This window comes from Seriola aureovittata, chromosome 9, assembly GCF_021018895.1.
Source record: "Seriola aureovittata isolate HTS-2021-v1 ecotype China chromosome 9, ASM2101889v1, whole genome shotgun sequence".
Classification (NCBI taxonomy): domain Eukaryota; kingdom Metazoa; phylum Chordata; class Actinopteri; order Carangiformes; family Carangidae; genus Seriola; species Seriola aureovittata.
This window is the reverse complement of record NC_079372.1, coordinates 28057280-28071619: the sequence shown is the minus strand read 5'-3', so window position 1 is coordinate 28071619 and position 14340 is coordinate 28057280. Positions and strand designations below refer to the sequence as shown.

Genomic DNA, 14340 nt, shown 5'->3' with positions numbered 1-14340 from the left:
TGCTCCTTTTGACTTTGAATTACAGCATGTGTCAGGGAGAGCCAGGATTAGTCAGGCAGGCACTTCTTCTTTAGCTGCCATCAGTGTTGGAAACCACTAAAGTTATATTCCCAACCAGAAGGGATCCAGGGCACTTTTAATTGGAAAATGAAATATTCATAATCAAACTGTTCTCTTTTTCTACCTTCATGAGACTGTGTCTTTAAAACACTGGAGAGAATTTCACTTTTACTCACTCACTCACTTTAGCATCTGAAATTGAAAACCTCTGCAGTTCTGGGATCATTTAAAAACGTCTGTGCTCTGCATGAATGATTCTAATCAAACCCAGTTGCGCAGTTTTAAATTAAAAAATTAAAAGGGGGAAGAAGAAAAAAAAATATAGATCCAGGTTACAATTGATTGCCTGATATAGATTTCCAATGCTTTATTCTTTGCTACTTGAACCTCATTAGTAACATGTAATTAGGAGGGCGCTCACATTACATAGTGAATGCTTTAAAATGGTAATTTTTAGCCGTGTTAGCAGCGTGGCTCAAGGCAAATCTCCACAACGTTTGAATGTATTGCCATCAATTTTTCTACAGACATTTATGGCCTCCAGAGGATGAAGCCTAATGACTTTGTTGACCCCCCCTGACCTTTCTGCTAGCACCGCCACCGGGTTCACAATTATGATTTTGAGTGTTGGGATCCCTTGACTTCTTCTTATTATCAGGTCAAATTTTTTAATTCATCCTGTCCTTTACTTTATGACCAAATATAGTTTGTGCTTACTGCTAATTAGCAAACGTAAGCATGCTAACACACTGAACTAAGATTGTGAAAACAGTCAACTCTGTACCTGTTAAACATCAGCATGTTAGCATTTAGCCAAATGGTCTACTTCACTTTTACAGTAGCTTTTGCTTTCTAACTGTGTTGTATGGACAAATACCAAAACCCATTACTGTTCTGTAGCAAGGCAAGCTATGCTTAGCTCAGCTAATTATGTCTTTCATATTCAACTGACTTCATATCAATATTCTCATCTAACTCTTGACAACAAAAAAACTAATAAGCGCATTTCCTAAAATGTCAAAAGACTTCCCTTAGACTACAGGACAGAGCAGCTCAGTCTTACAGTATGTCTGCTTAACAGATGGGAGGAAGTGGGACTTTGCTGGATAAGAAACAGTGCTGGGAAAACAGAAAGCCTGGCAACAGAACACAGGGTGAAAAATAAGAAGAAATTAATTTTCCTCTCATGAAAGTAGAAGCTAAACAAAGCAGACTTCGGCAAATTTTGCTGACAGCTGCAGAGAAAATGAAGCATATTCACTTTAATACGTTACAGTATGTGGTCGAGATACAAGTCGTACACAAAACATACACGCTGAATTATCAGCGTCTGTTATCAATTCTCCAGTCCTGGGTGACATTTAATAGCTTCTTCGTGCTCTTGCGTCATATGGACCCCACCTGACAACGCACCCACTAGCTCATGTTACCAAAGGTGGTTTCTACACAACAAACATGCATCTGTGTGACATGCATCCCTGTCCATGTGTGGTTAAAAAAAAAACGTGGAGATTTTTGATGTTGAGACAAAAGTTTGAGTGTTGTGGCTGAGCGTATGATGTTGAGCCCTAAAAGCTGCTGCCCTAAAGTGTTGATTGTACCTCAGTGAGAGTCACATGGAGCCTCCTATTGAGCTGATTTCTATTTCACCAAGCCTCTGTGAAATAGAGAAATCTACATATAAAGAGACGATTTAATCACAATCAACATTCAGGGCTGTAGCCAGGATGAAGCCTACTGATTTATTATTTCACATTTTATATCTCTTCTTTTATTTTTACTGTTGAAATATACAGGGCAAAGCCAAAAGAGAAAGCCATGAGAGAATGAGTCATAACTCGGTCAAGTCTTAAAACGCAGACATGAAACACATATTGAGTCATCTGAGAATCATCATATTTTTATGTTTTCTCCAGTATCAAAATGATCCAGTAACCTAGATTGCAAACAGCAACTGCTAATAGCTAATTCTCAGCAGACCTTAATATAGGAAGCATAGGCAAATAAACGGGGCTCAAAAGAGCTGTAGCTGAAATTACAGCTGACCATCTGATGCTCCATCATAATGGTTCCCACATAGGCCTAAATGTGCTCAGGGTATGATTGACATTGTCCTTAATGGCACCTACCACCCTGCAAAGCCCTCCCATACCTTCATTTATCCTCTCCAAACGTGTGTCTCTCTCTCTCTCCACAGCTGGTGAAGCTATGCAGCGGGATGATTGAAGCGGGGAAGGCGTATGTGAGCGCCAACAAACTCTTCGTCAACGGCATCCGGGATCTGTCCCAGCAGTGCAAGAAGGATGAGATGATCTCGGTGAGTTTCTGATGAGCTGGGAATGTGTCCAGATCATTTCATCTGGCCTCTGTTTGATCCATTGTCGCCTTTATTGTGGCTTTATTGTCTGTCTTTGTCATATTTTTCTGTCATTTAGTGGAGGGGACTGTTGCAGTAAGTGTCTCCAGGGACGAGGACTTTCCTCCCCTTTGGGTGTTAGCCTTACAGCTCTGTACTGTATGTGTGTGTTTTTGTGTGTGTGAGTAAACCTGATTACTAACAGATTAGTAAGTGAGGATCAGATCGAGTCTGGAAACTTACTTCTGGCTCGACTCACGGCACCAGCGTCTTGGACTATTTTCATTGCTGCTGACATTAAGTGCTATTAAAAGCCTTCTTGGCCTCAGCTGTATGACTAATTGTGAGTTTCTTATTAAAGTCTTGTTCATATTTGTAGTTTCCATTGTAAAAAATAAAAAATAAAGAATTAAAAAAAAATAAAAAGATCTGAATCAGCCCTGCAATTACAGTTCTTTTTCCCGTACAAAGTTCAAGGGGAAAAATCCTCTAGAGCTTAAAAGTCCACCCCAGTGACATTAACCAGCTTTGACTTAATTGTAGCGTTGCAGATCTTTTCATTTTCTCCCACTTAGAATTCAAATAAATTTTGGTTTTAGTTTGTGACAGCTTTTTATTTTCTTCTCAAATGCAAATGCAGCTGCAGTTATGAGAATATCCCTTTATGTATTGTCTAGAAGTTAAAGAAAGTTATGTGTTATTTTCTTTGCAGGAGTGCCTGGAAAAGTGCGGGGAAAGCCTCCAGGAGATCATCAACTACCACATGGTAAGTCAGCCTTTCTCTCCAGACTGTCCCCATATGCTCCACATACAATAGATTGAGACACACCAGCACCATGATTTCATCCAGTCTTGAAATGCTAACATTAACTGGCATGTAAGGCCTCACTAGGGTCCTATATTCCCTTTAGTATGAGGCGGAGGGTCAGGCTGAGCGGTGTTTGAACTGATCCCACATGGATCACTTCTTTCACACATCATTACATCTGCGTCTGTCGCTGTGCAACTGTCAGTGCTGTACCTGTCAATCAGAGCTTTATCACAGCTCGGTACCACGGAGGGAAAGATGGCAACTAGGTCAACGCTGTGTTCCTAAAATGGATTTAAACAAGAGGAATTCCTCCTCACATGGTGCAGTACAGATGTTACCGACAACTGTTACAAATGGTATGTTAATTAGTATTTATTGATGCTTTATGGATCTGTTAAAAGCCATTAAGAAGAACAAATTTGGAGCTGCCAGGTTGTGAAAGATCCCATTGGCTTTTCTTCATGATAATAATTCAGTTATAAATGTTGACGACCCAGTAATAAATGTTCATGGGTTTCTCACTTACCAATCAATTCTGCAGTTTTAGATGTTAATAGGTAGAAAAAGAGGGGTTTTAATGATCACATGCAGTTATAAGAGTAAATAAGTTGATAATAAATGGGTTTTGGTCCAGATTGTCTGCAGCTCTTCTCTATAAATACTTTAACCCCCTGTTTATTATTTATATGCAACATATAAATCTTCATACAAAGAAAAACTTATACCCTGTTTGCTCATGTACAATAATATACACAGTATACACACACAGTGTCCAATAGAAACTACATTATAATGTGTTATAATTCATGTATTAAATGTTTTTGAATGCTACTTACAGGCAGTGTTCACAACCTGAAAACCCCCCCAAAAAAGTACACCTTTATAACTCTTTTATAACGGGTGCCCTATTAGAACGTGGTGCAGTAAAGTCCATTTCTGTTTTTAAATGCAGTTATCTATATTTTCCTTACACTCACCTTAGTTACAGTATTTTATATTATCCACACCTTCCCCCTGACATTAGACTGAGCTTGTGCTTCACTGCTGTGTTGTTTCCCCTCCCCGCCTCCAAGGCTCCTGACCCCCTGCCCCCATCCTGCCCCCATCCTGCCCCTCCAAGACCCTTTGAAGTCCATCAGCTTGAACCCGTTGCGTGCTTGACGATGCCGTAAAGTGCAGTGTGTGTGTGTGTGTGTGTCTGTGTGTGGATTACATTCCTTCCTGAAGCTGAAACAAAGATGCATCATTGCAAACCCCTCCACCGCGTTCGCTCCCAGTCTGTTGGTACTGGGAGTTTAGCGTTACAAATGGAGGGTTAACAGCTCGGGTCGGTCAGGCTGACGTGGATTAGCTTTAGCCGCTGGACAGTAATAACCCTGTATAACCTCGACATGTCACAGAGTGTGTTACATATGACCAGTCATGTGTACAGTATGTATGTTCGTGACTGTCAATAGCATGTGACCATACAATAGTGTGCTCTTATAGTATCTAATATATATGTATGTGTGTGTGTGTGATGCCGCTTTCATGATGTCCATGAAATTTGAAGCTATATCCAGGAGACAAAATCAACCTAGCAACACCTGTAAATCTCACCAGTTAGAGTATGTTTACTGAAGTATAAAAGCAGCAATTTGTTGTGTTTATGGGGTTATTTGTTCATGCCTGGAAGCAACCTGAGGACCCCATTAAGACCCCAGTTACTGCCGATCGATCAGGAGTGATAAATACTCGAAACGCCTCTCAGTATAACGTAAAGTAATTAAACAATCTACATCCTCCAAAATGATCATAAAGTTGAATCAATGTCTCTCTTAAACAATTCAAACAAAAATCAAATATTATAACTTTCACATTATGATTGCATTTTATTGGAGAGTTGTTCTATTAGATTGCATTAGTTTTAACTAGGCTTACCGACTGGCAACTGAATTTTAAGTTCTCCATAACAGTTAATTAAAATTCTACTTTCAACTTCGACTTGGTACAAAAATTAATCTCAGAAGTCTTTCTGGCTCGTTCTGTGGAAAAATGTATATTATGGGGAATCAGCAGTCCTTAAAACACACTAATGATATTTGGGAGCTCATGATCCCTAAATTTACTGTATATGGGGAGTGGACAAAAATCCTTTATGATATAATGTCATAAATATGCAAAAAATGCTGCGTTTGTGACGGTTGTATTGTTGAGTTTTCTTTACGCTGTCAGTGAGGTGTTGATTCAATATGAGGGTTGTTTTTGAGGCTGTATATTGTGGTGTTGTTTTACTGTAATCTGGTTCCTGTTGTTTTGCTCTACCTCTCTGAATGTTTTCATCTCAGAGCTTTTGGTAGTTTTAGGATTACGTGCTCCTTCTCTGTTTGCAGCCCTTCCCAGCTCCAGTCAGAAGCAGACTTCATCGCTCCGTCAGTGTCACACTGACTTGAGTCCCTGTTTGTCTGGTTCAGCGTGTCACACTTTAGAGACCACAACAGAGCGTGGTTTGGCCTGGGATCAGCTGGCCTCTTCCACTGTAAGCTCAGCTGGGGTTTCAGCCTCCTCTTTCCCCCTCTGCCTCCATCCAGTCCGTTAGAGCCAGGAGTCTGACTGGACATTAATATGATTGGCTCTCAAAGGTTTTCTTTGTAGCTTTGATGTAAAAGGAGAACTGTGTGTGTGTGTGTGTGTGTGTGTGTGTGTGTGTGTGTGTGTGTGTGTGTGTGTGTGTGTGTGTAAGAGTTGTGAGACTGAAGCGATAAGAGGGATTCCCCTGAGATGTAAGATTCACAGAAATGATAATATTTGCGACGCTGTGCCCTTAACACAGTGAGCAGAGCTTCGTGATGCGCGTACATTAAAGAGTTTCATTTGCTGAAGCTGTGACATTTGCTGTTGACATCATATACATGTTCATCTTTTAATCAGGAAAGACACCGTGTGCATTTAACTGTGCAGCTCCGCCTGCAGCTGAGGGACTCCAGCAGCGCTCCGATGAATAAGAGATGATGATGGTTGTATCTGCTTCCTGTGACGGATGTCCCTCTGCGTGCATGTTTTGCCGTGCAGCTGCCACTGTGTTCGTTCTACGCGGCAGACGCTCAAGAATATTAAATGGCACTGGTACAAACTGGACCTCTGAGTGCCAACTGCCCTTGTCGAAGCGTACGCTCAGATGCCTTTTAAAACCCTGCAAAATAAACACAAACAGCACATATGTTTGAGCGTTTACAGCACATGGACGAGAGCTGAGACAACCGAGCGCACAGAGCCAAGAAAAGTAGAAAAGAGTCTTGGCCCTTGCTTCCCTCCATTTCCTGATAGCTTGGCTCCCTTGCCAGTCTATTACCACACAACAGAACAAACAGGCTCTGTTTGTACGAATGGCAAACGCAAGCCAAGTGTAGCTCCTTCGTCTCGAGCTCCGAGACCCGTGCGTCTTTTCCCTTTCAAAAGATTTCGCAATCAAGTCTTCTTTCAGACGGGCGGAAGCATCAGCAGAATCAGGCCAACATTTTGACAGTCTCTGTTTAATTCAAGCATGAAACTCCATATGAATACTCTGAATAAATTATTGACTTATGTTTGACTCTCTGAGCATCCATTAGAAATGAGGGGAGACTGACACAGAGATGCAAAGAGAGACTAACATCTGAGCTGCCAAGACTGAGCTGCCGAGTCTTAATGCATGGTTTATACATAGGGGAACGGGGGTGGGGGGGTTACAGTAGGTAGATGGGGAGAAAATATGAACGAGTGGAGGAAATAATTTAGGTTACATGTGATTCTGAAATACATTTTCAGTTACATACAGTATGACTTTCTGGATGTGAAGGCCTTTAGATAGAATAAATGTCCTCGTGCAGCCGGCTCTACATACTGAATGAGTGAGTGAATTCCCATGTGGGACGCCAACGCTAGTGTCTCTCAGTTATATTTGGAAACGGGAAAACAAAGAGAGACACAATAGGAAGGTTTTTTTTTTTTTTTTTGTCTACGACTGCAGTCCTTATCATTCCTTCCAGACTGCACCAGCATTGTTTGTTTAGAAAGTAAAAATATACTTAACTAAATGAACTAAACGCTCCTATATCAGTATACGTCATATTGACAGCTGGTCATTCAGTAGTTGTGCTATGGTAAGATCAGCCTCAAAGCCCTTTAACAATATGAATATAAATAGCAATTTGGATCTCCACTGTTTGGACGAGGACACATTCATCTCACCATAGATGAATAAATAATAGGGGCTTAACGTGATATATTCCATGTTATTTTAATGTTACATGGACTTTTGCCCTTAGATATATTACAGCTTAGTCTTTGAAAAAGTTGTGAGGTTAGCGTGTGAGCTGTTTTTTGGCTTCTGAGGGGGGGGGGGGGGGGCATGACAGAAAAAGTTTGGGAACCACAGGTCTATATTTAGATGTAAAATAAGCAGAGTAATAAATCCTAGAGCAGGTGTCAGTATTAGCTTCAACTATGGGCCAGTTTTTCAGCATTGTTTTTGAAGAGTGGGAGGCCACATGCCTCTATGTTGTGTGTATTGTGTGTTTATTTCCTTTAATTGCATTGATTATTTAACAGTTTTAGGACTGTATCTGTGAGGGCACATGTCATAATTAGTATGTTTGTGAGTGTGGGAGTATCAGCAGTTTGCGTTAACACTCATTATTAATTTAAACATAATAACATTATATTGATGTGTTTCACTATGAGGCTGGAAATGTACCTGATTGGCCTCATTTATGGTTAAATGAAAAACAATAGTACTTGATGTTGACACAAATCTGTTCTTGTCAAATGGGCCAAATTATATTATTTTATGTTATAAAAAATAGTTGTGTTACTCATCTCATAAGTTACACTTCATTTCAGTACAATGAATTCCATCTCTTCATGTTGGGGCAGTAGTATATAATAGAAAATATATTTTTGGGATTTACATAAGACTTTATTTATTTTGTAATCTACGCTAGATTTATGAAATATCAGTTAGAATTTTGTAGCTTCAGCTTTCGTCAGGGGACCAAACGTTTCTGTTGGAGGGCTGGATTAGGCCGTAAAGTAAAAACAGCAGTTTCTCCTGCTACACTATGACAGTTTCTCTTCACTTTAACAAAGGTGCTTTAAGTTTGAGATTGATGTCATTAGATCAGTCTGCGTCCCAACAGTAGTCCATTGTGATGGTGTCTCATTCTTTAGCTGAGATATCAGGCAAGTGAAGACGTGCCAGATAGTCCTTTCATACTTACAACATGTTTGACAGCGTTGTCTTTGTTCCACCACATTCCCGCTCTGTTGTGTTTGTTGATCCGTCTGTCAAAAATTAGACTAATTGTTATGATAGTCAAGTAATTGGTGAGAAGATTTCAAGTCCAAACAGAGTGCTGAACGTCTATTGCCACTATAGGAGCCTCATGAATCTGTAATAATCTTACTGGTAACAGAAGCATGACAACATACTAACAGTTAGCATGTTAACATGCTAATTTGTAGCATACCAGTATGTGAAGCTAATGTTCCTAGCATCTAGCATGCTAATTTTGAGCATCTGCCAATGTTAAAGTCAGTTCTTACGAAATCCTTCGTTTTTCTGTTTCTGTAAAATATAACTTCAATTCTTGTGATATTTATTGAATCAAATATAAATTGGGGCGACTGGCTAACCCTGTCCTGTTAGCTTGTTGGTCACAGTCACTAGCAGAGTAATGGGAGCAGCTTGTTTGGACGCATATGACTATGACTCAAAAGCCTTTTTTTTTTTTAACATACATGTCCAAAAGCAGGGTTGAACATAAATCTTTATTGACATGTACATGTACATACAAGTAGGTGATTAAATAGATGAGTAGTATAAACAGTGCTGGAATAAATATTTAACATGTAATGCAGTAGGTTACTCTATGAAATGGTGGTTATGTGTAGTATGCATGTATTCATGTATATATAGTGTTCTTAGATTAATATTTGATAATGATGATATGTTCATGTTAAATGTAAATTATATCATTCATAATTTGTAGTAGTGTTAAGAATCAACTTCTGGGCATCATAAAAACAAATTTTATAGCAATCCATCCAGTATTTGCAAAGATATTTCAGAAATCTTAACACCGTCAGACTGATAGACCAAACACCAACATCACCATCCCCAGAACGCTGCATTATTATCCTGATCAAACCATAATATCCCTTTAGGCATATTGTATATCTGTAGGCAGTATACGCCTTCCTCGCTTTCACGCAGAGACAACCTGTGAAATCTTGGTCCAATGAGAGTAGGGTGTCAAATTGCCACAAAGCAGCTCAGGAATGCTATGGGCTCCACTAACCCCAGAGCCAGGAAGTCTCAGAGCGGCTCTGCTGCCACCACTCACTCACAAACATCATGGCGGTGCACTTGTTGACTTAACAACATGTAAAGACTGTGGTTTTCATTGAGCCACCATCCACCTCAGTTCCTGTCTGCACAATTCCCAATCTAATCTTACACTCAAGTGTTTGTGGCCCCTGCGCACCGCTGCCCTGCTGATCTTGTGTTTTGAGTCGCTGCGTTTTTGTGGGAGCCCTCGATGGCACAAACTTCCAGTTCTCACTTGCACTTTTCTGAGAGCTTGTTAAAGTGTTTCCAGGGAAACAGATTGACCACACATGCACAGTCGGACACTGGTGATTTGCAATCAATCGGGGGCGTCCCTTGAACTTGACACTTTGCAAGAAGCCATTAAAAGCAGTTTATTTACTCGACTAGGAACATCGGTTCACCTGTTGGAGAGCTGGAAAAGTCTGGTCTGGTGCAGTATCGGAGGAATTCCTTTGTTCATTAATCACATACAGTAAAGTAGATGTTTTGTGATGTAAGAACAGAAACCACAAAGCAACAAACAGGATGGAAGAGCTTCTTTGTTGTTCCACTTTCACACATATTAAGACCCAGCGAGTTTATAGAGCAATAAAATGAGGCCTGAACCCATGATCAAAACAAACACTTCCGTTTTAGAGGTGGGGGCAGGAATACTTGAAAAACCGACCACTTCCATCTGAACCACATTTTTATTTTTAAATCTGGTCAAATTAAAGTCATCTATATTTATTTTTTTTTAATGCTGGTTAGTGGCTGACTCCGTTCAAAGCCTACAGCGGCAACAATAGTGAAGTGTCTCACTCATCATCAGCTCCTCTAATCCCCGAGTTAAAACACCCATAAGCCTCGTTTTATTGGGCCTTGCTAACTCAAATCTTCTAATCCACACACACACAGTTGTTTATCCAATTATTCAGGCCGGATGAGGACGCAAACCCTTCAACCAATGTAGCTGCTCAGCTGTGGTGACAGGACATGGGCAACGACAGTTTGTCTGAGAGGGTTTGCGCCCTGCATTGGATGCCGACTCTGCAGTGTCACATTGAACCAAAAACTCCTCCCTCCCACTCACTTCCTCTCTCCCTCTCTGCCCGAGTGACCTATTTAGCAGCAGCAGCAGCGGCGGGATGGCAGGAGCAATCACAGACGATGTGCTCAGAGGGTGAAAGAGAGGAGGGATCTTGAATGTAAAACACATAACTAAAGGCAGAGTGTTATTGTGTTCGAGTCTGAGTGACATTCTTCTTCCATTCATCCCAACAGGCATTAAGGGGCTGATTTGCATCATTTGAATGCACCATGCAAAAAAAAAAAAAAAAAAAAAAAAAGTTGTGCTTTGTCGCCCTCTGTTGGTTAAAATACAGGCAGGTGGTTTGACAGCACCTTGTTGCCTTTTCAAAAGGTTGTGCAGACAACATTCATTCAGTTATTATTCATTATATTTTTTGCAGTGGTAGTGAGCACATTTACTATAGAACGGTACAATTTCTGTTTCTCCTCCTTTATACTTTTTTTTAAAAACAACAAAAAAAAATTAATAATATATAAATTATGATGTATTGTTATAGGCCAATATAAGGTAAGATAAGACTTACAAGCCACATAGAATTATAAACCAGCTCCCCCTTTACCAGTTACAACATTAAAGTGATGTACATATTAATGTATCAGTAATTTTAAACCTATACAATACTTAAGTTTGAAGCATCTTGTACCAGAGTTGACTTAAAGCTAATTTTCATCAAACTTAACCCAGTACCAATGGCTCTTAGTGTTATACTTTATATTACTGCTGGGTGATTCACTCAAACTGAAATAGTTAATGTTAAACAACAAGCTCAAGGTTTAACAACTGTCATAAATGTAGTTTTAGTAATACAAAATGATAATCAGTACAGATATTGAATTATTACCAACTGGTAACCAAGTTTTTTGAGTGGATTATTACTATGCAACCATTTTTAGTCTAAATAATAAAAACTGATATGAATATAGAAACACCATTGTCTTACATTTGATTGGGGGGCTAGTGGTTTTTCCTCTGGTGGGAACTGCGTTAAGTTAACTCAGTATTGTGTTGAATCTATAATGACACAAATTGGTGTATAATTGATCATTAGTTTAATAGTTTTACAATCATAATTCTGTGTAAACAGCAGTTGTAAAGATCATCATTTTATCTGAGTAAGGCTGCAGCGATTACTTATGTTTGTCTTGATCGATCTGTTAATAGTTTTGTCCGTAAAAGATCAGAAAATGGTTGTTGTTCTAGCTCTAAATGATTGATATATTGATAAATAGCCTTGAGTTGGTAACCAGCAACATATAAAGGTTTTTGCCCATGGCCTTCAACTCCAGGTGTACAAAGTCAAAAATACTAATTTCTTCTTTCCGTCTGTTTCAGATACTGTTTGATCAAGCTCAGAGGTCTGTGAAGCAGCAGTTGCACAACTTTGTGAAAGAGTGAGTAAACCTACAATTCACGATGCTTGAGTCAGGCGTCCCTGCAGAACTTTTACGTGTATGAAAAATTCAGCAGAGGTAGAAAAAGGCAAAGTCCACAACCTTTAAAGAGCAGAGGTAGACCTTTTAACCCCTGAAAACCTTTTTGGTGTTTTTAAATATTAAACAGTGCAACCTTTTGCAGCCCAGATATTTTGTCACAGACATATCATGAAATATGTAGCTAAAGCAGATTATTTCTAACAGAAACATTGACTTTGCGGTTTGACTCCTGTAAATATTCAGACTCTGTAATTCCCCTGTCTCCTGAATGTAGCTTTTGATTTAGTGGCTGTACTTAAATTTTTTGCTCCTCTGTGTCCGTCAGGGATGTTCGGAAGTTCAAGGAGACCAAGAAGCACTTTGACAGGGTGCGAGAGGATATGGAAATAGCGCAGGTGAAGAACGCCCAGGCGCCGAGGAACAAGCCTCACGAGGTCGAGGAAGCCACCAGCACGCTCAGCATCACCCGCAAGTGCTTCCGACACCTCGCCCTGGATTACGTACTACAGGTCAGAGAAATGACTCGGATCTATGGACTGATGTTTCCTCCTCCTTCCTGTAGTGCAATGGTTATTAGAAACTGTGGAGATGGCTTTATTTTATATTTATGTTTTTAACTGCTCTTTACGCTCTTTATACATACAGTACATGTATTAGCTTAGCTGCTCACAGGCTACATATTTTATCCAATTTCCCCAAATTAGTCAAATAATAAAACCTTTAGAAAAAATTGTTCAAGTTGGAATTGCAAAAACAAAACTAACATGAAATGTCAAAGTAGGTCTGAGGTCATTCAGAAACAGTATCTCAATTACACTGATTGCAGCAGAGAGTTTATGATACGTGTTGCACTCATCATCAGTTATAACTCTCGAGAAGAAGTGGTGTGACCTTTTGTGGCAAATAGTTGCAGTCAAGTAAGAGGGAACAATCTGATACTGTATTTGTATTCGTTTACATTCCTGCTAGCCGGACTAATCTCGTCTGTACAATCGAGGAATGACCACGACGTGGCCCTTCAGCCTGCAGCGACGTCTGTATCCGTCCTTCTGATCTATGTGACACATTCTCCGCTCTGTTCATATGCAGCATGGGTTTATTTTGCCCTACCAGTTGTAAGCCTCCTACCCGAGACTGCCGCCGGGAACAAAGACACTGATTCAGTGTGATCGCCGCCATGGCCGTGCCCTCTTTCCCTTCTTGATTTTTGTCTGCTGGCACCCGTCTCTCACTGCTCTCAGACATCTGACCCTTTTGAGTCTTAACTGAAAGTGTCTCAAGGCGGGAAAGGTCAAAGCTGCTGGGAGATGCGCTGTTTGTATAAGCGACCTCTTAAATGTAGCACAAAATGTCATTTAGGTTTGCATCAGATAGGAAATACAATGCGAAAGGCTTCAACAGCAGGGGTCATTGTTGTCGCATTAAGTATGAAAGAAACAAGTCTGCATTTAGTGTTGCAGTCACATAGAGAGAGGTCACCCATCCACGTCAGGCAGGCAGGGTTTTTTATTTTTTTTCCACTTTCCGCTTCTTCCCCACACAATGAAATAAGGGTTAACAATGTCACAATTAGACAAAGCAGAATATTGTCCACTAGAGGGAGTTTTTCTCAATAGCCACTAGGTCCAGACCGTCTAATGCTCATTTAGAAACACTTTTTTTCCCCTGCAGATCAATGTCCTCCAGGCGAAGAAGAAATTTGAGATCCTAGATGCAGTAAGTCGACTCAGACACTTGTATTGCTCCCTTAACTAACATCTGCATCTTTTATAATATAAATACAGAGTCATCCGACTGTGTCATAAAACTTCATAATGTTTGAAAAACCACTGCTCCTGTCCCACCCAGATGCTGTCATTCATGCACGCCCAGTACTCGCTGTTCCAGCAGGGCTACAACCTGCTGGATGAGATCGACCCGTACATGAAGAAACTGGCTGCTGAGGTGAGAGGAGCATCTTTATCTTGCCTCGTGCCTCGTGCCCCCCCCCCCCCCCCAGCTGGGTTGCATTATCCACCCAGCCTCATTGTCTGAATTAGAATTTGTTTGATCCTCATTTGAACTATCGACAAATGCCAATTGCATAATTTGTCCATTAAATTTCCACTTGATGATTGAAACATTGCGATACAACAGCTTCATGATTGGATTTTGGGTCTACTTTATTCATTAAAAAAAAAAGCCTCCTCTCTGCATGCACTTCATTTGTGACTTACTAAAGACGGCTCCATTAGAGCTGTTTGGAGCACATGTTACTGT

General features: G+C 40.2%; 1 protein-coding gene across 5 annotated transcripts in view; it reads left to right on the top strand.

Annotated features, from left to right (window-relative positions):
* Positions 1 to 14340, top strand: part of LOC130174694 (arf-GAP with coiled-coil, ANK repeat and PH domain-containing protein 3-like) — a 73669-nt gene that overhangs the window by 32796 nt on the left and 26533 nt on the right. For all 5 annotated transcript variants that reach the window (XM_056384796.1, XM_056384794.1, XM_056384793.1 and 2 more), the window contains exons 3-8: positions 2258 to 2377; positions 3129 to 3182; positions 11981 to 12039; positions 12407 to 12590; positions 13753 to 13797; positions 13930 to 14025. In XM_056384796.1, the coding sequence (XP_056240771.1) occupies positions 2258 to 2377; positions 3129 to 3182; positions 11981 to 12039; positions 12407 to 12590; positions 13753 to 13797; positions 13930 to 14025 (558 nt within the window). The remainder of the gene's footprint in view (positions 1 to 2257; positions 2378 to 3128; positions 3183 to 11980; positions 12040 to 12406; positions 12591 to 13752; positions 13798 to 13929; positions 14026 to 14340) is intronic.